The 25,760-nt window shown below is 41.3% G+C and overlaps 2 protein-coding genes across 3 annotated transcripts in view; one reads left to right on the top strand and one right to left on the bottom strand.

Annotated features, from left to right (window-relative positions):
• Positions 1–25,760, top strand: part of LOC139335497 (protein-L-isoaspartate O-methyltransferase domain-containing protein 2-like) — a 66,762-nt gene that overhangs the window by 2,241 nt on the left and 38,761 nt on the right. The window contains exons 4-7 of one of the 2 annotated variants that reach the window (XR_011602422.1): positions 1,292–1,394; positions 1,479–1,650; positions 2,411–2,534; positions 2,697–5,632. Coding sequence is in view for 1 of the 2 variants with exons in the window: in XM_070969123.1 (XP_070825224.1) it covers positions 1,292–1,394; positions 1,479–1,650; positions 2,411–2,534; positions 2,697–3,253 (956 nt within the window). In the remaining variant the exon portion in view is untranslated. Of the gene's footprint in view, positions 1–1,291; positions 1,395–1,478; positions 1,651–2,410; positions 2,535–2,696; positions 6,733–25,760 lie in introns of those variants that run through there. The other variant, XM_070969123.1, reaches the window with a different exon arrangement.
• kif3b (kinesin family member 3B) lies at positions 11,971–25,469 on the bottom strand. Its single transcript, XM_070968633.1, has 9 exons — positions 25,387–25,469; positions 22,159–23,666; positions 21,787–21,888; positions 20,498–20,620; positions 18,109–18,227; positions 17,565–17,681; positions 15,891–15,996; positions 15,247–15,458; positions 11,971–15,085 (listed from the first exon to the last, which is right to left on the bottom strand). Exons 2-9 carry the CDS (start codon positions 23,560–23,562, stop codon positions 14,980–14,982), a joined length of 2,289 nt encoding a protein of 762 aa, XP_070824734.1. The 5' UTR covers positions 23,563–23,666; positions 25,387–25,469; the 3' UTR covers positions 11,971–14,979.

The following is a 25,760-nucleotide window of genomic DNA, read 5'->3' as shown; positions in this document are numbered from 1 at the left end:
TTTTCAACGCAAGGGTTCTCAAGTGCTTCTCATTGTAAAGCATTCATCGTGACATATTAAACAGGCAGGATAGCAAGAAGCAATAAAACAGCATTTACAACAATGGAAGGAACATTTAAAAAAGCAGAACTTCAAATAAGCAAAGTGAGGAGCCCCCAGACATTTAAAAAATTGTAGTAAATTGGATGATCCAATAGTGAGAGGCTAACTATTCCAAGCTCACTCTCCATTTCTCCATTTTCAGTGGAGATCTGGGAACATCCACTCAACACTCAGTTGCCCCACAGACCTTTATGTTTCTGCATGGACACAACAGCTTACAAATGCACTCAGGTGCCTGAAAGCTAATGACTAAAATTTGATATTGCATTGTAAAGTCCATTGGAGTGCTAACACTGAAGAGGTGTGCTCCCTGTGCTTTGTCTTTTTTGAAAACACGCTGCAGCTGTTTGGCTGAGCTGCATAGGAAGTGTAGTATGGATTCCAATATTGTTGTTGTGAAGACAGAAAAGCATGGGTTAATAATAATAATAATAATAATAATAATAATAATAATAATAACAATAAACTGTATTTGTATAGCACCTTTCATACAGGAATTACAGCTCAAAGTGTTTTCCAAGAAAGAAATCACATGCACCAAGTGAGTGCTTTACAAAGCACTGTCTTAAAAAGACAGAATAGAATAAAAGCAGATGCATGTAAAATAAGATGGAGAATAAAACCCACCTGATAATCATTAAAAAGGAAAATAAGATAAAGACGATGCATAAAACCACAGAATGAAATAATGAAAAATAAGTGAAAATAGAGTAGAATGAGGATGAAAAAAAGATAAAGCGTCAAATCACAGCATAGAATAATTTCTTAAAATAGATTCCATCGAATGCATACAGTCAAGTAAAATACAACATTATAAAAGAAGTGCAGCAGTGTGTAAGTATGAGGCAAAGCACAAAAGCTTCAGAATGTCTCAAAAGATAAAATATGTCTGAAATATAGAAATATCTTTTACCTGGGCAAACATGGCTGCACATGTTTCCTAATAGAAATGGAAAAATCCAGACGTTGAATAACTATGCAGCTCACATTCAAAGAACTGTGATTCAGGTGTATTGATGTTCTGACTGGCCTGTATTACTGCAGCTGAAGTCACAGCACAGACTAAGAGCACAGTCACACACTGCAGTCTGAGGTTGATGTGGAGATTAACAGCCTCATGGCACATCTTTGCGTCCATGTAAATCTGCTTCGTTTAAAAGTGTGAACTGTGGTGTGTTAACTGTTCCAGGGCCGCTTGGAGTGAATCATGGAATCGAGTTACATGCCGATGTGATTGAGTATGCCTACCAGAAGCTCGACTCCTTCATCAAAACCAGCGACAGCTTTGACAAGTAGGCGTTCAAGTGTGTCAGGGACATTTTCTTGTTTTCTTCTTGTGTGCATTTCTCACCCTTTATCCCTGTGCTGCGCTCCAGGTTTGAGTTCTGTGAGCCGTCCTTCGTTGTGGGTAACTGCCTGGAGATTCCTCCAGAGAGCCGTCAGTATGACAGGGTGTACTGCGGCGCCGGGGTGCAGAAGGAGCACGAGGACTACATGAAGAACCTGCTCAAGGTGGGAGGCATCCTCGTGATGCCTCTGGAGGAAAAGGTTGGTGTTTTCCTTGAGACAGTCAGGATGGTTAAAATCTGCATATTCTGCAACACTTTACTAGAGGTCCCTCATTTGGCCTTCATAGGCTGGATCAAAACATTGAATAAATGTTTTTTTTTAACAGTTTTAACACAGTATGATATAGTTATTAGCACATGTAAGTGTTTGTATTTGTCAACAACTCTAACTCCTCCTGTGGGCACCAATGAGTGGAGGCTGATGTATAAATGTGTGATGAGTAGGTGTAATAATAATATAAATTTAGATTGTTAACAAACACTGTGCATAAATGAACACATGTTGTCCTTATATCTGCTTACAACTCGTCTGTTACATTTATTAAATGTTTACTAAGTGTAAAATGAAATGTTAAGTGTTACTGCACAGTCTTTTATCTTACTGTCATCATCTTGTCCATATTAACGTGTCTGCCTCTTGATTGAGTGTCTGGAAATGTTAGTATCATATTAGCTTTGACTAATATTTGTTATATTGCATGCTCAGCACTTCGTAAAATGATTCTCAACATCTTCAATATTTCTGGAACGTGACTGATTTGCACCATCAAAAAATGTAGTTTTCTTGGTGATGACCTTAAAAAAAAAGTGGTTTTCCAACGTTGGATGTCTGCTTTTGAAACAATTTAGAAAGCAGTTTGCTGAAGTTCCTGAGTTAAATCAGCAGAGAAAGTAATGCTACACACAAAAATGTACAAGGATAAACAACCTGTGATTACATCCTTCTGTATTTTCTGCAGCTGACAAAGATCACCCGCACAGGGCCGAACAGCTGGGAGACCAAAAAGATCATCTCTGTGTCCTTCGCTCCTCTGGTGCTGCCTAAACACAGCACGAATGGCAAACCCAAGATTGTCCCACTACGTGAGTCTGATTTAGACCTTTGTCTGAAGTCCAAAATTAACTTATTTTGAATTTGTATCCATAGAGAATGTGTCTAACTCTTTGCTTTTGTTGTCTTTCTCCCCTTGTTCATCTCACTGTTTTCTTTATCATCCTATTTTCTCACGGTTCTCAATTTTGCAGCCAAGTATGAGGTACGGACGTTACAGGAGTTGGCTCGTATCTGCATCCGCCACACCCTCAGAGTGACCACGGATGGAGGAGACAGCCAATCGCGTGGCCGAGGCTCCTCATTCAGCGTGGGCAGGGGTCTAGCAGTGGCCGGGCTCCATAAGTATGGCCCTCGCTTCAAACGCCGACGCGTCCACCGGCGCCCCTGCAACGCCCTCGTCCTGGCCACTCGTCAGGTGGTGGCCAGCAGCGGTATCGGCCCCGCTGCTCTGGACAGCAACAACAACCAGGGAGGAAGAGCAGAGGATGAGGAGGAGGCAGGAGAGAGGGAGGTGAGACGGCAGATGAGAGGGAGCAGGAGGGCAGGGAGGGGAGCAGGAGGGGTGGTGGAAGAGGAGGAGACAGTGGAGGAAGAGGACGAAGAGGAGGAGCAAGAGGAGGAGGAGGAGAAGGAGACCGGGGAGCTGCTCCGACCCCAGCCAGCTGTGAACGTCCTCAGAGAGAGGATACTGGGCCTGCCGCTGCCTGAGCCTCTGAAGATGTACCTGCTGTACTACCGAGAGAAATGAGCCAGCTGAAGCCACAGCCAGGTCCTGAGTCAGAGCCCAGAGCTGACAGCAACAACCCAACCCCACCACCACCACCTGTGCAAGGCAGGACAACATGCCACCAGCTCCACCGTGGCTCTCTTTCTCTCTCACCTGTCCTCATCCTCTCCTTCATCCATTCTCTTTGCCGCTCCCTCTTTTTGCCCTGCCTCCCACTGTTTTGATCAGTAGTCACTTTAATTTGTCCAGTGGGGGGGGGGGGGGACTGGTGGTGTTAAGCTACTCTGGGAAAACAAACAATTCATGCCAATGTTTCAGACAACCAAACAGCCACTGATATAAACGTTGTGTTTCCTTTGAGGTGCAAAGAAATAGATATTGGCACCTCACACATATGCATACGAGCATTGCCTGACAGCATCTTGTCAGTTGCCTGAGCATCCACAGCTTGTGAAAGGCAACTCAGCGGTGCTGAGAAAGAAGACCATCATTGTTTAGTCTACAGTGATGAAGCATGGCAACAGCCTTCAGACACTGTAGCAACAAGCAGAGAGAGCGGCTTACCCAGAAACCACAAGGCGTAGAGCTCTCTTCTATACGTTAATTAGAGTTGCGCCCAAAGTTGGGGATTCCACATTGATTGTATAAGTCGTGTGAAAGCTGGTTCGTCCACAGATGGTGGTGTCTGTTATCATCTAATGGGGATGGTGTAATTTTACAAAAGAAGACCTATAGATGGCCCAAAGCGCAACTTTGTGAGTGAAAAAAATGTGCATTCAAAGATTCAGTGATTTGAGGGTTAGGTTTTCTCTTTCCATATCACATTTAACCATGTTAAAGGTACATCCTGTGACCAAGGTGGTTATGATTATATCCACCCATTCCAAATGAAAGGAGCTTTGTCTGAAGCCCTCAGTCCATTAGTTCATCAGCTTAAATGATCTGCTTTTCCAAGGCCAAGGCTTGATCATCCCTTCAAGCATTTTAGGAGACTGAAACAACACAAGGCTGATTTTTCCCTTTTTCTATGCATATGTTTCATTGTTTCATCACGTCTATCTTTGTCTCCAGACTTTGTCATTTGGAGATGAAATGGATCTGAATCCTCACATGTGTATCCAAAGGGCAGTCTCACTGTTTTTCTCTACATCCCATTATATTCTCTTAACTAAAAGAGAGTGACCATAAACGATCACATACTTACTAATATTCCAATTTACAGAAATAAACCAGCATGATAAAAGACATAATTGATGTTTTTGATGATTAACAGTGTGCAGACTTTCTCTCACCATGTACTCATTTGTTTTTCTTTTGTTGTTTGTTCTTGTAATGTTTTGATTTTTGAATTTGATGACACTTGAAGTGGTGTGTACATATAAAATTGTTGTATGTTTTGTGAATCATAAAAAAACATGTACATACTTTGATAAGTAGAACAAGTATCTTTTATTGCATTTTTCTGTTGTAGTTTCTAGTTAGATGGGGCATTATTCCTTTGAATAATTTGCTTTTGTACCAAACTTTCTGCTCCCTTCTGTGCCAAACTTAAGTTGCATGGACTAAATTGTTGAGAGGAAACAGCGGATCAACAGCAAGTCGCTCATCTGACGAAAAAAAGCTGACAATTTATTGATTTTTTTTTTTTTCTTTCTCAACAGCTGCTCCCTTGCCACTGAAATGACGCTCGGGGTTATCCGAGGAGCGTTGAATCCAGGCCAACTGGACTTGGTTATTGAAACTTGAGATGTGTCGCCTCTCATCCATCAGTTCTGACTGACTGTTGGGAAGCTGCTTAGATAATTCAATTCAAATAAATTTTTATTTGTATAGCACCAAATCACAACAGAAGTTGTCTCAGGACACTTTCCATATAGAGCCGAGCTCTTTTATCTACAGAGACCCAACAATTCCCCCATGAGCAAGCACGGCGAGGAAAAACTTCCTTTTAACAAACAGAAACCTCAGGTAGAACCAGGCTCTGGGTGGGCGGCCATCTGCCTCGATGAGGCGAAATGTTTTCAGGTTTCTACAACCAAGCCCAGTTAGCCTGGATTCAACCCTCCATGGGTAACCATGACCTGTATGACTGAGAATCTTCACAAACATCGACACTTGTGGTTGTTTATTTCGAAATCCAATTCCAAAAAAAGTTGGGTCACATAACTGAAATGAGAACGTGATAACTTGCTAATCTGTTCTGACATATACTCAATTAAAAACAGTACAGACGTTTAATGTTTGATCTCATCAGCTTCATTGATTTTTGTAAATATATTCTTATTCTGAATTTGAAACAAATAGGTTGGGACAGGAGGAACTAAAGACTAGGAAAGATGTGGAATGCTCCAAAAACACCTGTTTGGAACATTCCACAGGTAAACAGGTTGATTGTAACAGGTGATGGTACCATGATTGGGTATGAAAGGAGCATCCTGGAAAGACTCAAAGTCTGGAAAAGTCATTCACAAGCAAGGATGGAGAGAGGTTCACCACTTTGTGAACACATGATTGGATAAAGGAGATTTGTACATGAGCTCATTTGTGAGTGATTGCATTCTGTTCTTATTTAAGCCTGAACTTTTTTGGAATCAGGGTTGTATTAGTTTTTATCACGTAAAGCTTTAGATTTCTCCCCTTTGAAATTTTGTATCTGAAGAATGTCTGTGATGAGTTGCAAAGTGATCTTTGCACAAGACAATGCAGAAGCACCCTGCACCAGTAAATACTTCATTAGATAAATGATGGCTGTGATCACAACAACAGGAGGAATTTGAATATGTGCAGCATGTATTGGTCATGTATCCAACACTGAATGGGAGGATTGTGCCCAAAAAGCAGGTCCTCATCAGACCATGAGACTCACTCCCTCCTGAGTTCAGCTGAATGTGATGTCATGCTTCACTGTTTGGCCATTCTACCATTTCTGCTGCTGCTGGACCTGCCTTTGAGTACTGTATGTACACCATTCCTTTATTCAACATGAGTACCATTCATGGTTGGTTGTTGTGCAGTTTGATTCTCTGCTGAATGTATATGATCATGATGGGGTATGGGGGGTGGGGGGTTGTCACATAAAATTACATTTTGGTGGGAATTACTTGCTTTTTATTTGAAGATTGAGCTGTATTATTGACTGCTGTTAATAAAAGATATACAAAAGAAGATCCAGTTGCAAATGAAATAATTTGATCATTTAAGCATTAGTGCCAAGTGAAGTATTCAGATCCTTTACTCAAGTAAAAGTTCTAATACCACACTGTGAAAATACTCCATTGCAAGTAAACGACCTGCTTAAAAGTAGGTAGGTATTATCAGCAAACTGTACTTAAAGTGGGGCACCCTGGCAGCTCATCTGGTGGAGCATGTAACATGTATCACAGTGAGTCCTCACCCAGCAACCTGGGTTCAGTCCCATCCTGTGTCCTGTGCTGCATGTCGTCCCCTGCCTGCCTGTCCTGTCTCTCTCCAGCTGTCACTGTCTAAATAAAGCAAAAATGATCTGCTGTATGATTGAAAAGTCTTAAAAAAAAAGTACTCATTGTGCAATAAAACTGTCCCTGTCAGTGTTTTATTATTATTTCTGATGTTTCTGGATTCATATTAATGCTGCATTTTACTGCTGTACATGTTGAGCTAAAGGTTGAGCTAAATGTATTTAAGCTACATCATTCAATAAACAAGACATTAATAAAACAAACAAACAACAACAACAACAACAAACAACAATTATCATACAAAATATAATTCAGTTCAGTTCAGTTTTATTCATATACTGTAGCACCAAATCACAGCAGAAGTTGTCGCAGGACAGTTTCCATATAGAGCTGAGACAGAGACAGTGGTGAGGAAAACCTCCTATAAGACAATAAAGCTTTCAAGTCTCAAAGTGTCAGGTGGAGGTGGAGAATACAATATACTTGGTCTTTAAACGACAACACTGATTCCGAAAAAGTTTGGGCTCTGTGTAAAACATTAATAAGAACAGAATTCAGTCCTTTGCAAACAGATTGTGTTCACTGACAACAGTTTTTTGAAGTTTCCTGAGATGTAAAAAATACCCACAAATTTAAGAGGGGAGTTTACACTTGAAGTCCACAGTCAGTATTTCATTCCAGGTTCTGTACTGGACTACAGAGACTAAATAACAGATCAGCTAATGTCTAAACACTGACTGTAGGTGTGCACTCTCACATCTGTAAATCCAACCTCATGAAAATGTTTGGGAAACACTGGCTTCAGTGTGTATTTATGTCCTTCAGTGAACACTGTGTCGTCTTTCTTTACCTCTCTCAGTTCTCTCCAGCAGCAACAGGCTGGACTGGAGTCAGGACCCGGTCTCCTCTGGGTCTCTGACGTGGTCTGCTTCTGCAGTGGAATACATACATAATGTACATGTTCATAGTTGCTTTTCTATTCTGTATCCTGTATACTTTTTTATCGTGACCCTTCTATGCCACTGATTTAGCTTTTTGTAATACTTGCTGGCTGTAATAACTTAATTTCCCCAGTGTTGGATCAATAAAGCCTTATTTTATTTATAGAAGCATGAGAAAAATATTACTGCACACATAGTGTAAATGAGTGGTGTACTCAGTACTCAGATCTTTTACTGAAGTCAAAGCAACAATACCACAGTGTAGAAATACTCCAAAGTTCAACCAAAGTTTGACCGAAATACAAGCACAAAAGCATTAGCATGAATATATCCTTGCAGTACATAAAGTAAAGTATTCATTATGCAGAATATTTCAGAATAATGTCTATTATATTATTGAATTTAAATTTTTGATTGTGAATTTCACCCTGGGGATCATCTTGTCAACATAATTTATTGGTTCATTGTGTTTTGCGTTATTAATATCTGAGTCTGCAAAGTAGCTTGTTTTAAATGTAGTGGAGTAGAAAGAATAAAATTCGCCTCTGAAACATAGAAGAAGAAAGTAGCAGAGGACCTTGAAATTGTAGTAAAGTACAGTACTTGATGAGTAACTTTACGCCACTGTTGTAAATGTTCAGGATTCAGGATTCCTTTATTGATAAAAATATAAAATATAAAAAGAACAAAATATTTATACTGAGAATATATACATATATAACAAAATATACACAATAAAACATTGGATATAATGATATAACATTGGATGTGCAAAATTGAAATTGGAAAATATATATGAGAACAGGCAGTGAAAGGGCCATTCAGAGGGAGGAGTTGTGTAGGTTGATGGCCACAGGCAGGAATGATTTCCTGTAGCGTTCAGTCCTGAGTTTTGGTGGGATGAGTCTCTCACTGAACGTACTCCTGTGCCTGGCCAGCACATCATGAAGTGGGTGTGAGACATTGTCCAAGATAGTCCGTAGCTTCTTCAGCATCCTCCTCTCTGACACCACCGTCAGAGAGTCACACTCCATCCCCACAACGTCACTGGCCTTGCAGATCAGTTTGTTGAGTCTGTTGGCGTCTGCCATCCTCAGCCTGCTGCCCCAGCATGCAACAGCATAGAGAATAGCACTTGCCACCACAGACTCATAGAAAATCCTGAGCATAGTCCGGCAGATGTTGAAGGACCTCAGTGGCCTCAGGAAATAGAGACGACTCTTCCTGTAGAGAGCGTCAGTGTTCTTTGCTCAGTCCAGTTTATTGTCAATATGTACCCCAGGTACTTGTAATACTCCACAATATCCACACTGACCCCTGGATGGAAACAGGAGTCACTGGTGTCTTGGTTCTCCTCAGGTCCACTACCAGTTCCTTGGTCTTTACCACGTTTAGTTGCAGATGGTCCTGTTCAAACCATGTAACAAAGTTGTCCACAGCAGCCCTGTACTCATCCTCATCGCCCTTGCTGATACATCCAACTATCGCAGAGTCATCAGAAAACTTCTGAAGGTGGCAGGTCTCTGTGCAGTAGTTGAAGTCCGTGGTGTAGAGGGTGAAGAGGAAGGGAGAGAGGACAGTCCCCTGCGGGGGCCCAGTGATGCTGACCACTCTGTCTGACACACAGTGTTGCAGGCACACATACTGTGGTCTGCCAGTCAGGTAGTCCACAATCCAGGACACCAGGGGGGCGTCCACCTGCATTGCTGTCAGTTAATGTATTGTACATTATGGGAGCAGGAGCCTTCCCTCTGGAATGAAAGAGAAAAAGTGATTCCTGCTGTCTCTCTGCTGCTCCCCACAAAACACTGCTGTGTGGAATAAAAGTGCAGCCAGCCACAAACATCAAGTGTTAATGCTGAAAGTCCTGCAGACAGAGTCACTGCTGTCTGTTCACTCTTTTTCTGTCACTGGGGAGGAACAAATTATTAACAAGTTTGCATTATGTATAAACATAGACACTGGACATACTGAGCACATAACACCAACTTTCATTTTCAATGCCAGAACATCCAGTCGCCGTTCAGCTGGTGTCCGTGGCAGTGTTCTCTGACCTTATGATGGGTCAGGACAGGCTTCATGAGATGACACAGCTCTGTCTGCAGGGGTCTGAGCAGCTCCTGTGTCAGCTGTGTCCCACAGGTGTCACCACCACCTGGAGCGCGCATGCACACACACACACACACACACACACACACACACACACACACACACACACACACACACACACACATGCTTTGCTGAAAGCTGGACCTAGCAATGGCCCTTCTTTCCAGTCATGTTTAAGTTTGCTGTTTTATATTTATATATATCCAAAATGCAGATGTTCCTTTGTAACATCAGTGTTTGTGTGCATGTGTTCAGAACGTGGTGGTTTATGTCAGTAACTGTCGTTTAGTGCTGGTTAGTTTTCTTGCTGCAACTGCAGTGTGTTCATTTGATAGTGTGCTAGCCCAACACTGATGCAACCATGAACTAAGTTTGGACTAACAGTCTTCAGGTTTGTTTGGCTCATTTAGTCTTTCACTTTCTTTCTCTTTTCAGTTGACAGCTGTCTCACCAGATACTTCACTGAAGATTTAATCGGGATTCCTTGGTACCTCGGTAGGGGACACTCATGGATTGACATTAATTCACATTGAGATAAATTCACATCAGGCTGGAGGCATTGGAAAAAGTCTAATGGTTTCACACCATAGATTTTTTTTAACAAAGATGACTGTATTATCTGCCAGCTGAGTAATAACAATCGTAATAACAATCTTTAATTTGTCAATGTATCAGACATTGGCAAATTTCAAATTTTGAAATATAAATTGACAATAACTTAGCAGTTATTATAAAGCAGAGGGGAGATGGGGCAAGTGTGTCTAATGCCCCTTTAATGTCAGTGCGTTATTAGTGTCTTGGCAGAAGTCTTTTTTCTAAAACTTTCACCAGAGCCAAAACTTCTTTAGGTAAATTTCTTCTGATTTGCAGACTTAAGGCTATTTGTTTGACATATTGTTTGACTATTTGTTTGACATATTTTTTCTCATAAGAACAGTTTATCTTTTGGATTAGAAGAGCTACTGCTCCTGTTTTCTTTGCCTCTTTAATAATACTTTGAATTCCCTTTCAATAAAGTTCATTGCTTTGGAGGCTGGAGTTAACCTTCCAGGAAGCTCTACTGCGATGTGATTCCAGCTGAGAGCTGACAAAGCAATCCTCTGTCAGAGAGGCTACTGAAATAAATGAGGTATGAACAAAATAGCTGATGTGTGCATATTAACCAGTACATCCTCGACTTACAAGGCAGATTGGTTTTTAAATCATGAGTATTGTAATGTGAGAGGTGATTTTTGAGTGGCAATGAGAGTCCATCATTCATCAAAACACATATTAAAGCCTCCTTTCAAAATAAGATTTCCTGTGGAGAAGCATCTCTTTAACAAGTCAGTTGGTGATATTGTTGATTAAATTTTTTGTTCTGGGATGCTATCATAACCATTTAAGTCCCCAACAGACTCAAAAATGATAACATCCAGTGACTCATATCATCATACTAGAAAGAATGGCAACACCAAGCAGAATGATATGCTCATGGCTGAATGTCACCCCAATGACTTCTCCACCTTTCATTATCTACGCAAGAGCGAGTGAGAGACAGTGTTATATAGGCAGGTCTTGCGGTGAGCAAGCTAATAGCTAAGAAGCTGAAACCTCATTCAGTTGCTGCTGTGAAGCTGCCAGAACCAGACAGAGCAGAATCGTTCTAAAGTTTGTCTGCAATAAATTCATAGAGATTAAGGTAAACCTGACGTGGACACTGTGACTCAGCTCGAGTTCTATTCATTATTATGGACATCATGAGGACATTCACATTTTGAGGAGATATGCATTTAAGTTGCATCTGTTTGGGACAAGCTTTTCACAACTGATTCTTACAGCATCATCATCATCATCACTACCATCTGACATCAGATACTTCACCAAAGAGAGGCAGTTCCAGCCATTGAATTAGACATTAATGTGTTATGTGAGTTACATAATTTAGTGTGATTGGAAAAGCATCTCCACTTCTTTTCTCTGTGACATCCAACCTTAGAGCAGATAAAATGAGTAGGTAATAAAATGGATTCCAGATGAGGTAGATAATGTTGAGACTTCCGTTTTAGTCTTCACCAGCTCCCAGTCTACTTCATCTGGTCTCACAGATGTGTGATATCATTAGTTTTAGAATAGTAGAGGCAGGATTTTGTAAAACTGTGCAAGTTTCTAACTTCAAACAAGATCATAGGGTGCATAATGAGCAAGTTAGTCAAAACTATTAGACCTTCTCCTCTATGGGCTGAAAGCAGAGAGGACACCTTTCCCATACTCATTGAATTGTCTTTAATAATCAAAAGAAACTAAAGTAAAAGACAGCCAGCCACAGACAGGAGTGCACCAGCATGAACAACATTTGGCTACAAAAACAATGCCAGCACATAAAAGTTGGTCAAAAAAGTCTTAGATATGAAGTTTGGATCCAGTGACGTAGCTATGTAATACATACAGCAAAGGTATGCAATTAAATTAAGACATTCACATTTTGCTTACCAAATTCCTATGAATGATGAATACTCATAAAACCAAACGTATAACTCAAGCTTGCTAAACTCATGCGGCAGGTATAAAGCATTGCTATGTTAGTTACAATAATTCAGCCTTATCCTAAAGATTTCACTTGTGTTTACGAGGTTAAAAGTACAGTGAAAGTGTAAATACTCAACTGTGACTTCATAAATCTCCCAATTCATTCTATAAGCAGTCTCCACACTTCTCCGAATCAACAATGTGCGACAGTTGATCCATGCTTTCATCTTCCATGTGGAGAACTTATCGACACAAGAATTTTTAAATGTACACAAACAAACAAACAAATAAAAACACACACACACACCCGCACACACAACAGCCTGTACCTTGCTGAATAAAAAAGAAGACACATAGTACATGTATGATGCAAAAAAAATAAAAATTCAACATTAAATTACAAAGCTCAAAAAATAAAACAATAATCTACTTCAAAGAAGAAAAAACGGAATAAAAATGTATACATCTGTATATAAAAATGAAAGATTATAATAAGTTAGTTTTTTCAATATGGAAACCCATTTTTGTATTTTTTCATATATCTGCAAAAGTGACTGAGGATTACCTATCAACAAATCTATAATCATTGTTACATAAGTACATAAAGTATGCAGGCTTGGGTCAAATGGCAAGTATCTTAACAGCTGAGATGGGTTTGAACTGCACACATCACAAGTACTTGACAGGCTTTCATTTGCCATTTAACCCAGGCCTGTTGAAATGTCACAGTGGGTTGTAAAACCCTACACAGTAGCAGCGAGCGGACAGCACACCCCTCACAGTTAAGAGCATGGGGAACAGAGAGCAGCAGAGAGGCCGGCTGAACCTCGGAGGTTAAAACTGCATATTATTCATCTGTATGCATACGTATGGAATGGTTCGTCCATTCAAGTCCATAGTGTGTATCAACGTATGTGTCACCACCACAGTACTGTGAAGAACAGAGCACTGCACTGGGGCTTCATTCAGTGTTCTGTTCGACCAATCAGTTCTTTCCAAGGACCACCCAAACCAATACAAACATAGATGAGGTATATATAAAGACAAAAAAAAACAGGTGCTGGACACATCACCCTCTGCTTGCCTTGCTTTCCTGGCCCTTCCCTGAAACATAGGGCTGGTTGACTGCTGTGTCCAAACACTCTGCCCCTCCATACGAGTGCACCCATTCCAACAGGAATGTCAGGACCACACTAACAACAATTCCCGCAAGATTAAAGGACACGGGTTAAGGCATCTTGGAACCCTGATGAATCTGAGGCACAGTCCAGGACGGCAACTTTGAAGTGACCCAGGGTGTGGTTAGCATTTATCTCCTGCTCAGATGTCTGGTGACCAACTGCAATGTCATGCAACCTAGAATGTTGCCAATAGTAGTTATTTGTATAAATGTGTTGAGCTCTCTCCCATCGTTCCCCATCTCCATCTTGTGTGCTCCAGGAAGACCAGCATCTACTGATTACAGCAACTTGTGACGGAGGCCAAGTCTGTAGTGTGCTTTACTTTCTGGCCTGTGCATTTACAATCATACTGAGTTTAAGGAATAGTTCAACATTTTAGAAAATACACTTGTATTTCACTCTGTCAGTACACTAAATATGAAGCCAGAGCTAGCAGGTGATTAGCATAGCTTAGCAGACTGGAAGCAGTGGCTAGATGTTAGCCCAGCACTGTCCATCCACCGACCAATGGATAATTAGCACAATTTATCTTGTTTAATCTGTACACAAACGAAAAAGTGGAAACAACATGTTGTGGTGTTTGGGGGTGTTGCATCCTGTAAATACTTCTTGGCAAGCCACACTGACTTCTTAGGGTCTTGCTGTCGCCATGAGGGTGCCAGTGGAGACTGCTAATTAAGATAAGCTAACTGTAACTAGCTTCATATTTAGCTATACCACGAGAGTGGTATCAATCCTCTCATTAAACTCTCCCAAAATGCTGAAGTATTCCTTTGAAACATAAAACAACACACACACAAAAGACTTAAAGCTCCATTCTATCATTACCAGAAGTCCAATAACGGGAAAAACAGCACAGAAAGAAAATAAAAGTTCAATATCCATGAAGACGTAAAGATACACACATGTGGCCTGATGTACAACAAACACACATACACACACACACACACACACACACACACACACACACACACACACACACACACACACACACACACACACACACACACACACACACACACACACACACACACACACACACACACAGTCCATGTGTCATTACATCAGCCCACCCCATCTCCAACGACCACACTTAAAGTAAGAGAGAACGACAACACACAGCAGAGATCTGGGAAGATAGGAAGAAGTGCATTGAAGATACTGCAGTCCATCAAGGAGAGGTTCGAAGCCCACCTTATATTTTTTCTGTACATTAAGAACATTGTGACATAGAGTACATTTAAGACATCTGTGGCATTTAGCCAAAGGTAGGGAGAATAACAGCAGTGAAGAGTGACGTGAGACTTCATGAGTGGCCGCTGTCCTGGTGTTGAATTGACTCACTGTCAGGATGAGGGGTTCCAATTCTCCAAAAGAAAAGCTCAGGACAACACTTAAAAGTGGTGTGAATACAGTTAAAACCTTCAAAGCAGCATTAATCTTAAAGTTTTCTCTATTGTTTGCAGAACCAAGTTTTTCTTGGACAGAACAAAACCGTTTCTCTCAAAGTTGAGTCCCAAAGTGGCAAGGTGCACTAGAAAGGTTGGTGATGGTATTAGTGGTAGAAATTGTCACTTGGGCACCAGGCCGCGGGATTGTGGGTAAAGCGGGGATCCTGGACTGGAGGGGCTGAATGGAGAGGTCGGGGTGCTCGACTTTTTGCCCGTTCTCGGTCGACTGAGAAAGCAATGGCAGAGGATTAAACAGACTTTGGGAATGTCAGCAAAAGGTCATGGACCTTCACATTTTCAGCTTTAATGCAGGCAAATGCAAATAATGCAAGCACCAGCGTAACAACAGGATGTGCCAATGTGGCAATGATTTAGACCTGGTCTTACCCTGACTTTGGTTTCTTGAGGCTGCCACTGGTACCGGCAGGCGGGATTGGTCCCAAGTTGCTATGAAAGCTTGAGGCATCTACCTGGATCTCATCCTCATCCCTCAGAGCATCCTCCAGAGCTGCTGCCACCTTTGGGGCAATAACCGGCTCCTGATACTCTTTAGTGGTCCGAGCCGGCATGTCCATGTCCAGCATCATGATGTTTTCAGCCTGGGGACAATGGAACAGAAGCACACTCATCTGAGACAAACAAGTCAATCCATGTTCATTTTATGCTTTACCAAAGAAGGTTAAAACATATTGCCAAAAGACTCAAGACCCCAAAAACACATATATTGCATTTTAAAAATCTTGCGTGTTGATACTGGCACAACTGGAAAAATGCTTCAGTTGACACCTACATTCTGGGTTTGCAGTTTTTGTTTAATCCATCTTGATTACTATCCATTGAATGAATTTTTGTATTCAACTCACTTCAACTCAGCTACACTGTTAATACTGCATTGCATTGCTTGGTTTGATATTAAGCGCCATCACTACATTTAAGCGCACACCCACTTGGAGTGGAGTCATTGAGAGAAGATGAGGTTTATGTGTGAATACATTCATCAGTGAGAAAGGTGAGGGGGACGGGCAGCTTACTTTGTATCTCATGTCAGGCCTCATCATCATGGATATGCGAGCGTGGTGACTGAGAGGCCTCCTGTAGCCAACCGCAGACAAAGGCCTGGTCATCATCTGCTGGTCACTGAAGCGGACACACACACAGTGAAACAGTGTATACAGCATTGTGGGAAATTCTGCTGTTTGACACCAGTCATAATGTTAGACAATAATTAGACAATAAAGCTATGAACTGTTCTATTAATATAAACACTGGACTTTTTATTGTGTTCTCTAAATGCTATTAAAACCTATAAATGTTCAAGATCTCGCATCCTACTTCGCTTTCTCAGACAGATTCTATTTAAGTGATTTCTTAATTGAACAGGTCTGGCAGCAATCAGGCCTGGGTGTGGTCAGTGAAACTGAACTCAGCTTTCCAAAAAATGTGGTTAGTTGACTCATGATTTAACAAGGGGGGCAATTACTTTTTCACATAGGGTCATGTAGGTTTGGACAGCTTTTTTCCCTTAATAAATAAAATCATTATTTATTTTGTTATTTTAATACATCATTTTGTATTTACTCAGGTTATGTTTGTCTAATATTAAAATTTGTGTGATGATCTAAAACATTTAAGTGTGACAAATATGCAAAATAGTACAAAATCAGGAAGGGGGCAAATACTTTCTCACACTGTACATCAACATCTTTTTTTCCTCTTCTTTCCTCATTAACCAAAATGGCCCTGCTTAACAATGTAGTCCACCTATTATGGTTTTTAAAAATCCAGGTTCTTTGTTGTGCTGATAGCTAACTACAACTGAACTTCCACTCCTGCCCGGCACACACCACATTCACACACTGACAGGAGGTTATACTGTGTATTTCAGTAGTCCTTCAAGACTTACTACACTGTAGACTTGCTACAAATGGACAAAATAAAAGCATGTTGGTGTCACAATAACAAACCAACAAGACTGACACTTCAAGTGTACAGTCACACAGCAATAACGGGCTGTGCTGCTCAGCCACCTGGTGGAGATTTCAATGCACTACAAAGCAGGTGGCTGTGGATCAGCTGATGTGGCTCACAGACATCAAAGCAGTATCAGCGGGAAGAAACATGTGACATCCCTGACTAAATTTTTTTCCAAAGGATTTCACTAGAAATACTGAATCTTTCTGAAAGTCAGTGTTGACACATAAGGTTCCATATCAAACATTGGAGATGGTGATGTTAACAGCAGGTTAATGAATCAAAATACACTCACACACAGCATGCAGCAGAAATGAAAACTGACCACTGAGCCACATAATATAATCAATATCTGCATTGATACTGATACAACAGATCAAACTGGGCATCAATAAAATATATATAATAAATAAATAACAAAATATAGCCCCCCATTGTCACAACTCTACACCCAAATTTGCCTAACCTGTGGGCGGGAAATTAGGGGAGTACATGGTGCATGGGAGAACGGTGCAGGGCTGACTGCCCTGCTGTTCACATTGCAAACATTCTATAAAATATATAGCTGCAAATCATACTACATTTAGCATAGAAGCATTTGATTTAAACCAATAACTATTTAATTGATTACATATACAAGCTCTTTTGAAAGCTTTTGTATGTATTTATGCTCAAGTTGGAGCACAACCAGTTGAAGACTGTACAAAGTATGTAATTAATATTCTATTACTTACTCTTCTATACGTGTGATGGGCTTCATTTTCCAGTATTCATCCTCCTCATCAAAGTAAGCCCTGTTGACTATTTTGTTCTTCTCCTCTAAGGGAATGAAGTTCTCGATGATAAGATGCCTGAGAAAAAACACAAACAAGCAAGCAATGGTGTAGTTTAGAAAAAATGTACCCCATTTATTTCATTCATTGATAATTACACATGAATATATTTTGGCTAAACAGAAGTAACTATCCTCCTAGATCCTGAGAATGCTACAGTACAACTTGACAACCATTTTCTCCCTCTCATGCATTATGTGAGCCGTCTGTTAGCATGTAATATCAGGTCTGTGAGTGTAATGCACAGAGATACTTTTCATATCCCGTTGCATAAAAGAAAGCAAGAATCTGAATGATTCCATTGTGTCAGGGTTTGCATCTGAAATCACATGACATGGTTACAGTATATGTCCCCTCCTCTGCAGGGCAGATGGCTGTCATATTACATATAATACTGATCAATGTCTTCATGCCAGGCCAACGGTATGATATGCAGGCTCAATACTTGAGTTTGAGGTCCCTGGTGAGCTCGTTCTGGGTCTGTTCCAGCTCCTGGCGGTTGTTGATGTGTGCCTCCTGGATGTCATGGATTTCTGCCTTCACTGCCTGCAGCTTGGCAAACAGCTAGAGGACAGAGGAGAGGAAACCAGGGTTACAATGAAGGACTTTTAGAATATAAGTGTCGATTTTGGCTTGACACTTGACTGTCATGAGGAACAATGGACTATCCAAGCAGGGCAACCATGCAATGGTGTATTCTTACCTGATTTGAAAATGTACCTGACCTACTTAATATAAAGTTATACGTTTCTGTAATTCCACTATTTTTGGCGGTAGCAAGGAACAATTAAATATTGTAATTACAATTACTGAAATTGAAATGCTCTCATCACCTTCATCATGACAGCAGAAAGACACAGTCTATTGTAGTGGAATGTAATGAAATTCAACACTGAAGAAGACCTCCAAATCACAGCTGTGAAACACAGCTGATGACAAGAGATGTGACCACTTCACTAATGGGTAAAACTAGAAACCTGCATGAAAGCGCATTTTGGAACATTAAAAGCAAACTGTAACCTGAATATTTGACTTTCCACAAAATGCTGTCTGATTTTTTAAAAACATGAACAACTCATTACATTGTTATTGTTATATTTTGATGAATTAAGTCTATACATGAGCTAAGGATGATCAAGATTAATCCCACAAGCTTCAACACCCATGCAAGTATTAGCATTCGAGTTGCAGAGCATAAGAACAGTCAAAACATTACTTACTTACAAAACTTTTTAGACTTTAAACATTAAACACGCTGATGAGAAACATCTCAAGGCAAGACTACTTGTCTCTTCTCTTCTCTAGATACACTGCAGACACACAGCAGCTGACAGACAGCAGAGGTCATGCTATACAGACAAATATTGACAATTTTTGTTAATGTGCTTATAAAAGGGAGAACAGGAATGCTGAGCTTCCAGGTTTCCTCAGACACCATCGAGTACATCATGTTTAGGAAAGTAGTTTAAAAATTTGTGCACAAAGGACAATCATGCTGTTAGACACTGAGTACAATTCAGCTCATAATTAGATGATCAGCCACCGTCAGATATCAACACCAACAGGCACTACTTCACTGTAAACCATGATTATCTGTAGTCAATGAATGTCAGACAATCTAATACTTTGGCAGTTACCTAGTGTGTCTGTGGTGGTGACAAAATGTTAAAAAATATACATACAATATTTAAGCAGAAGCTCTCTGCACTTTCAGGGGGAAATATGCCAAAGTCCCTTTAAGAAATAAGACATTAACAATTCCTTATACCTCTGTAAAAACACATTACTCAAAAAAAGGTGTCATAAGCCTTCTTGTAAATCTATAAAGACAAACTTTATTTCTGTACAAACTTCACGGACTTGTCGCCTCATCTCCCTAGCAGCCTCCATTGGTTAGCTGTGCTATTTTAGTGGGAGATGATTGTGAGAACAAAAGATTAACTGTTTCAAAAATTAACATTTTTCACTGAAATAAGGGTTTGTTGGTGTACCAGACAGACGCAAATTAAACACAACATCACTGTAAATTGATTATTCCTGAATGCTGTACTTAGATAAGTGGCAAAACAGATCTCACAGCAACTTCTAAACTCTATGTACATTTGTAGTTGGCTAAAACTATGCAGCAGTGTGCTTGTAAACTTTAAAACACACATGTATTAATACTTGTGCTGTACAGTGCTTAGCTAATCGGTTTGTTTTCTTCCACCAGGAAGAGATGCAAGCAGGAAATAAACAAATATGGACGACAGTGAACGTGACACCTAAAAAAAGGGACTACTTATGTCATATGGTTGTGATTTAGATATTGAAAGTCTGGTGCTGCAGTCCCCACAACACACCACTGAAACACCACTAGCCTCTGTCACCACCTACACACAGAGAGAGAGTCTACGAATGACACTGACAAAAGTGCTCAAAAGAAACCACGTGCATTTCAAAGCAGACATTTAAAAATCAACTACGAAGTTACTTATCACAGTAACGCATGACTTTTTGGTGGAAGCAATCAGTAAAGTCATTTAGTTACTTTTAAAGAGGTAACTAGTAACTGTAACTAATTACTATTTTCAGTAACTAACACAACAGTGCTTGCGAGGCACTTTGTCACCAGATACATGGTCCTCACAAGTACTGAACATCAGCCTTCAAAAGTAAATAGTCATGCTGTACCTATTCTATCACAAAGGAACACATACAAGCAGCTAGCAGTGTATTTTTATGTCTGCAGGATATATCCATTGATAACAGGAGCCAGGACTGGAAACGCATGCAATGACTTGTGCCAGTGTGGATAGAGAGGAGGGGCATCCATTATTTAAAGCAGCCACTACCTTTTTCAGCTTCTTGGTTTTGATGTCGACCTCCTGCTGCAGAGAGCTGTAAGTCTCCTTCAGCTCCAGAGTCTCTTCATCACGACTCTCCACCTGCTGCTGCATCTCCCGCTCTCGCCGTTTCTGGAAGCACACACGCAAGAGCATACATTGATAAATTTAAACCACAGTAACTGTGTGTAATGAGGCTACACAGATGTCAATAATTGAAAGGCAGTGTACAGAATAACGTTATTTACCACAAAAAATGCCCTTCTACGAGACAACAAGGACCACAATGCAAAGTGAGGGACTGTGGAGAATGTGCAACAATGAACTTGATGACTCCAGATGCACAAGGGATGTAAAATGACTACTAACAAGAAGAAAAATGCTTGGATAGTTGTTATTCATTTAATCTAATCTTGTAGCCAATTTAGCAACTGATAAAGACTGGCTGGGGTTTACTGTGAAAGGCTCCAGAACACATGTACCAATGATGAAAATATTCAAAAAGTTAGTCATGGCTCATGCTTTCACTCACAATCTCAAACTTGCTGTGTAGTTTCTTGAGAAACCCTTACAATCTGGTGGTGAAATTACCTATTCATTTTCACATTGGGGGGTGAAATGCCTATATATGATAAAATATGCATTATTTCTTACTATTATGATGAGGTTTTGTCAGGGAACATTAAAATGTGTGAGTAGAGAAGTAACTGTGGGGCCAATTTTTCAGGTGCAGATGTGATGCACTTCATCAAACAAGAGAGCATGTACAAAAAAGCACAGATTGGATTTACTCAAGCCACAAGGAAGGTTGTGTTGGAGAAAAGAAATGTGAATTAACCTTAATCTGTGGAAATCTGAGTTACATCAGACAGGCTCAGAGAAAAAAATCATGTCCTCAGTATGACTGGAAAAGTGAACAGATGGCAGAAAGTTGTGGTTTGGCTTGTGATAAACATGAATTTCAGCTGAGCCATCTCCACCTGTACTTCCTACATTCTTAACTGCTGGACGCCCTGCTCTATGCCCCCCTCCCCACTCTCTCTCCACAGGTTGCAGTGGCTGTATATTTTGTCTTCCATATGTCCTATCGTGTCCCTTTATCTCCTTTTCATTTCTCATGAATCTCATTTAATGACTGCTTACTTATTGCACCGTTAATACAACTGGTGGCTGTGTGCTGCACTGGTTTAAAGTGGCCCTGGTTTTGAACTACAGTAAAATAAAACACGCCTGAACACGTCCCGTCAAAGCATCTAGGACATGTGATCACATTTTTGTTGACTGGATGCTTGATATACCTGTTCAGTGATTTCCTGCCTCTTTTGCTCCAGCATTCTCTGTTGCTCATTTGTGTGATCCACAATATTCTTCCCCCCGACTAGGAGCTTGCTCTCCATTGCCTGGGTATAAAAGAAAAAAAGGATCAAACCACTTCAAGTCACATGGGGGAGACAGTTGCAATCAAGAATTTGTCCAAAACAACACGGTCTATTGACTTATGAGAAAGTCCATTAGCTTGTGTTTGCATTTGAGGGCCGACAAGTCATTTGTTGAATACAATCAAAGAATAAGTGACATTTGAATCTTTACCACACCTTCTCTTCAAGTCAGATCAATCCAATACACACTGGGTGTACAGAAACACACCCAGTCTATCAACAGGTTCTTACCTTCACTTTGGCTGCAAGCATCTCTCCAGCCTCCCTCTCCTTCTTCAAATCTTCCATTTTCTTCTCTTTCTCTTTAAGCAGACGAACTTTCTCCTCAGCCACCAGACTGTGATCCTCCATGATAGCCTTTCTCTCCCTCTCCAACTTCTCCTGCTGTTCCCGCCAGTAATCCCCTTTGTCGTCCCCATCGTCATCATCGTCTTCTGTCTCTCCTTCTTCCAGATCCTCACTATCACTGCCTTCTCCGACCCGCTTCCTCTGCCTCCTCCTTTTCTTCTTTCCTGAGCGCTTTTGCAGCTGTGCCTTCAGCCTTGCAATCTCCTCCTGAAACTCCCTAAGCAGGGCATCCTTGGGGTCCTCATTGATGTGTGGTTTATTCTTGATGTTCTTTGCCCTGTTGGAGTAGCGGAGTGTTGTCAGGGTCTCCTCTACATTGTAAGATGCTGGGCCAATGTTGGCAACCATGACAGTGCGGGCATTGCCCCCGAGAGAGTCCTGCAGGAGACGGGTGAGTTTTGAATCTCTGTAGGGGATGTGGCTGCTCCTGCCATCCACCAGAGCTGATATGACATTCCCCAGAGCAGAAAGTGACAGATTGATCTTTGTGGCTTCTTTAAGCCTCTCCCCCTGAGCACCAGTCTTAGCCTGCCTTTCACTACCGGCTAAATCTACCAGGTTCAGTTTGCCAACCCTGATATGGTTCTCCCCGTCCACACCCAACTCACTGCACTCCACGGTGATGACAAAGATGGCGTGGGAACGGGAGCTGTGTTCATTCATGTTAGTGGCACCCACTGAACGATTCTGGTTGCCCACATTCATGACATGTTCGATCTCCCGCACACTCTTGGTGACAAATGATGAAAGGTCTTTAACGTACACACCCGTGTCAGGCCTCTCCCTGAGCTCCAGGCGACGAGACTGGTCCTTGGAGAGCAAGTCTCTGATCTCCTCTTGGTAAATCTCCAGATATGATGCTCTCACCAGGTACTGCTGATTCTGAGACCGTGAAATGTGAGTGAAAATATGCTCAAAGGAATTAGGGATCACTCCTCTTCTCTCTGGATCATTTCTCACCCCCTCCATAGTGTATGTTTTCCCCGTACCCGTCTGCCCATAGGCAAAAATAGTCCCATTGAACCCAAGAAGAACTGAATCCACCAGGGGTCTGAAGGTTTCATCATACAGATCTATTTGTTTGGAGTTCCAGTCGTAGACTGAATCAAAGGTGAAGACTTTGGGGAGTTCACTGGCCGAAGCTTCCCTGGGGTTCCTGACAATAATTTGGCCCAATTTGACATCGACAGAAACTACCCTTTCAAACTTGGCTGCCCACTCTTTTTCATTCATAGGGCGACAACGGACCACCACCTTGACCGATTCAGAGCTCTTGCTCTTGGACATGTTGCAGAGCAGCTGCCAACCCACACGGCTTGGCACTTTCTTTGCTCTGTCTTCTAACTTCAACTTCAGGAACAGTGCACCAGTACAAATGCCCACATCTGAAGCTGTTGGAGAAGATACATTCAGTGATTAGTACACGTCATGACAATTGACATGGTGACTGAAATTCTTGATGGTTGAGGCATCACGCATGTTCTACAAACAAACGTGAACACATAATCCTGTCCCCTTCAATATTTATAACAGCTGCATTTTCAACATGAGCAGAAGTCTTGCTGAAACACATCTAAGTTATTAAAGTCCAGGTTTATAAATGAATTAAAAAGAATGTATTTATTACTGATGTGAATAGGTGCCACATGCAGAGGTTAACTTAGAGAGGTTACTTCACCAGAAAATAAACACAAAAAAGAGGATGGTAGAGCAAATCATGCCTACATGTGTTGACTCAGCAGGGATAGCAGTAGGTGAGAAACACTGATCTACAGAACAAATATTTGGAAGCAATGTAGAATGACTAAGAGCCTTACTGGATTATAGTCCATTAAATTTTGAATGGCGTCTGAATTTTGTGTTTTCCTTCACATATTGACATTTCCATCATATACTGGTGCATAAAATTCACCAGTGAGCCGTAATAGTCAAGACAACATTATCTGATTTCAGCAGGGGCATGGCACAGTTTGTTTAGATAGAAGACCAGGGAGGAGAGGGACTACAGCTTCACCGCCCAGCAGCCTGGCAGAGCAGCCATCATGAGGGTGGTTTCGTGGGAACGCAGCCCTTAAGGCGGAAATGGGCGTGGTTTCATCTAAACTGGGTTGGAAAACCGATATATGCCCCTCTTAAACCGTGCCCCCCCCAATGTTGAAACCAAACCTACGCCCTTGAACTCATTTAAGCTCAATGAAACATCTATTAACAGACTGGCAATGACAGCGGTGACGTTAGCTGTTAGCTACACTGACACCTGTGCTGCCATTCACCGTTCCTTAATCTTGACTTCACGTGGAGGACGTGGAGACATTATTTCAGTGTTTCAAATGAGTGGCTCGTTATCAGGCCACTGCAGAGCTTGATGATGAGCCGATCATTTGAATCAGGTGTGGTGGAGGAGGGAAACATCTAAAACATGCAGGGCAGTGGGGCCCGAGGACCGGAATTGAGAAACATTGCATTATTTAAATGTAATGAGATTTTTCAAAATGTCAATACACGTAACATAATAATAACAGAACACCTGAGCCCTCGTGAGGTTAAATTTAGTTGGTTAAGACTAACCAACTAACTGACTAACCTCTTCATAACATTAACTTAATTAACGGCGGCGAGAAACAGAACTTAAAGGTACACGTTGCTCTAGCTATTAACACACCGGTGCCACTAACGTTACCCCAGTTTGGCTAACTAAATTAGCCAGTTAACCGGCAACTATAAACGTCGTGGTTAAGTTACCTCGCGTTATCCAACATTGGAATTACAGGTGAAGTGACAAGCGTAACGTGTCGATGAACTGAGTTTTACGGTAACTTAGCTGCTCAATTAGTGTTAGCACGTCTGGTTAAAATAGCGGGTCAGCTAACCAACGTTAGCTTCTGCAAAAAGAAGCCCATTACGAGACCAAAAGATCGGCCTAGCAACGACAAACACACTGGTAACCTACGCTACAAGTCTGGTAGCATTCGCTGGCTAACAATAGCAGCGGGGTCATAAATGAATTCAACATCTTGACATACAAAAATAAAAATCATCCTAGACGCACACAACCGTGCAATATAGACCCATCTCTCCACCAGACACACAGAAATGCCGTTAGAGATTTACCTGTGGCAGACGTTAGCTAATACAAAACTCCCAGTCAGCCATTAGCCGCTGCTCATCCCCGCAACGGTCCGGGATTGTTAGTTGCCAGATTCAAGCACTGTAACCCCCGAAAGAGGTGCGTGTGAAAGCACACTAACCTGTAAAAATATTGATTCTGAATGAGCACGCGCATCACATTTAAGCACACAGTTCAACAAAAATCCAAAACATATTTATTCAACTGTGAATAACGAGGCTGCAAGCCCTCACACACGCATTACGAAGAATGCAAATTCAAAGTATCCTGACATATCTGGCAACCAAGTCTCAAGAAGCTTGTCCAACATAGCTTAGTGTCCCAGCTGATCCAACTGTACTCACAGCTAAGCTTCCGG

This window comes from Chaetodon trifascialis, chromosome 8 (assembly GCF_039877785.1).
Source record: "Chaetodon trifascialis isolate fChaTrf1 chromosome 8, fChaTrf1.hap1, whole genome shotgun sequence".
Lineage (NCBI taxonomy): Eukaryota > Metazoa > Chordata > Actinopteri > Chaetodontiformes > Chaetodontidae > Chaetodon > Chaetodon trifascialis.
The sequence above is the reverse complement of the archived record's forward strand: the minus strand, read 5'-3'. Positions and strand labels throughout refer to the sequence as shown.

Bases quoted from the DNA above. Each gene is read 5' to 3' on its own strand.
- kif3b (XM_070968633.1), bottom strand. From the start codon at position 23,562: ATGTCCAAGAGCAAGAGCTCTGAATCGGTCAAGGTGGTGGTCCGTTGT. The intron at 21,889-22,158 runs GTAAGAACCTGT...TTTTATACCCAG, and splicing joins TGCTTGCAGCCAAAGTGAAG to GCAATGGAGAGCAAGCTCCT. The intron at 15,086-15,246 runs GTAAGACCAGGT...TTGCTTTCTCAG, and splicing joins CTCAAGAAACCAAAGTCAGG to TCGACCGAGAACGGGCAAAA.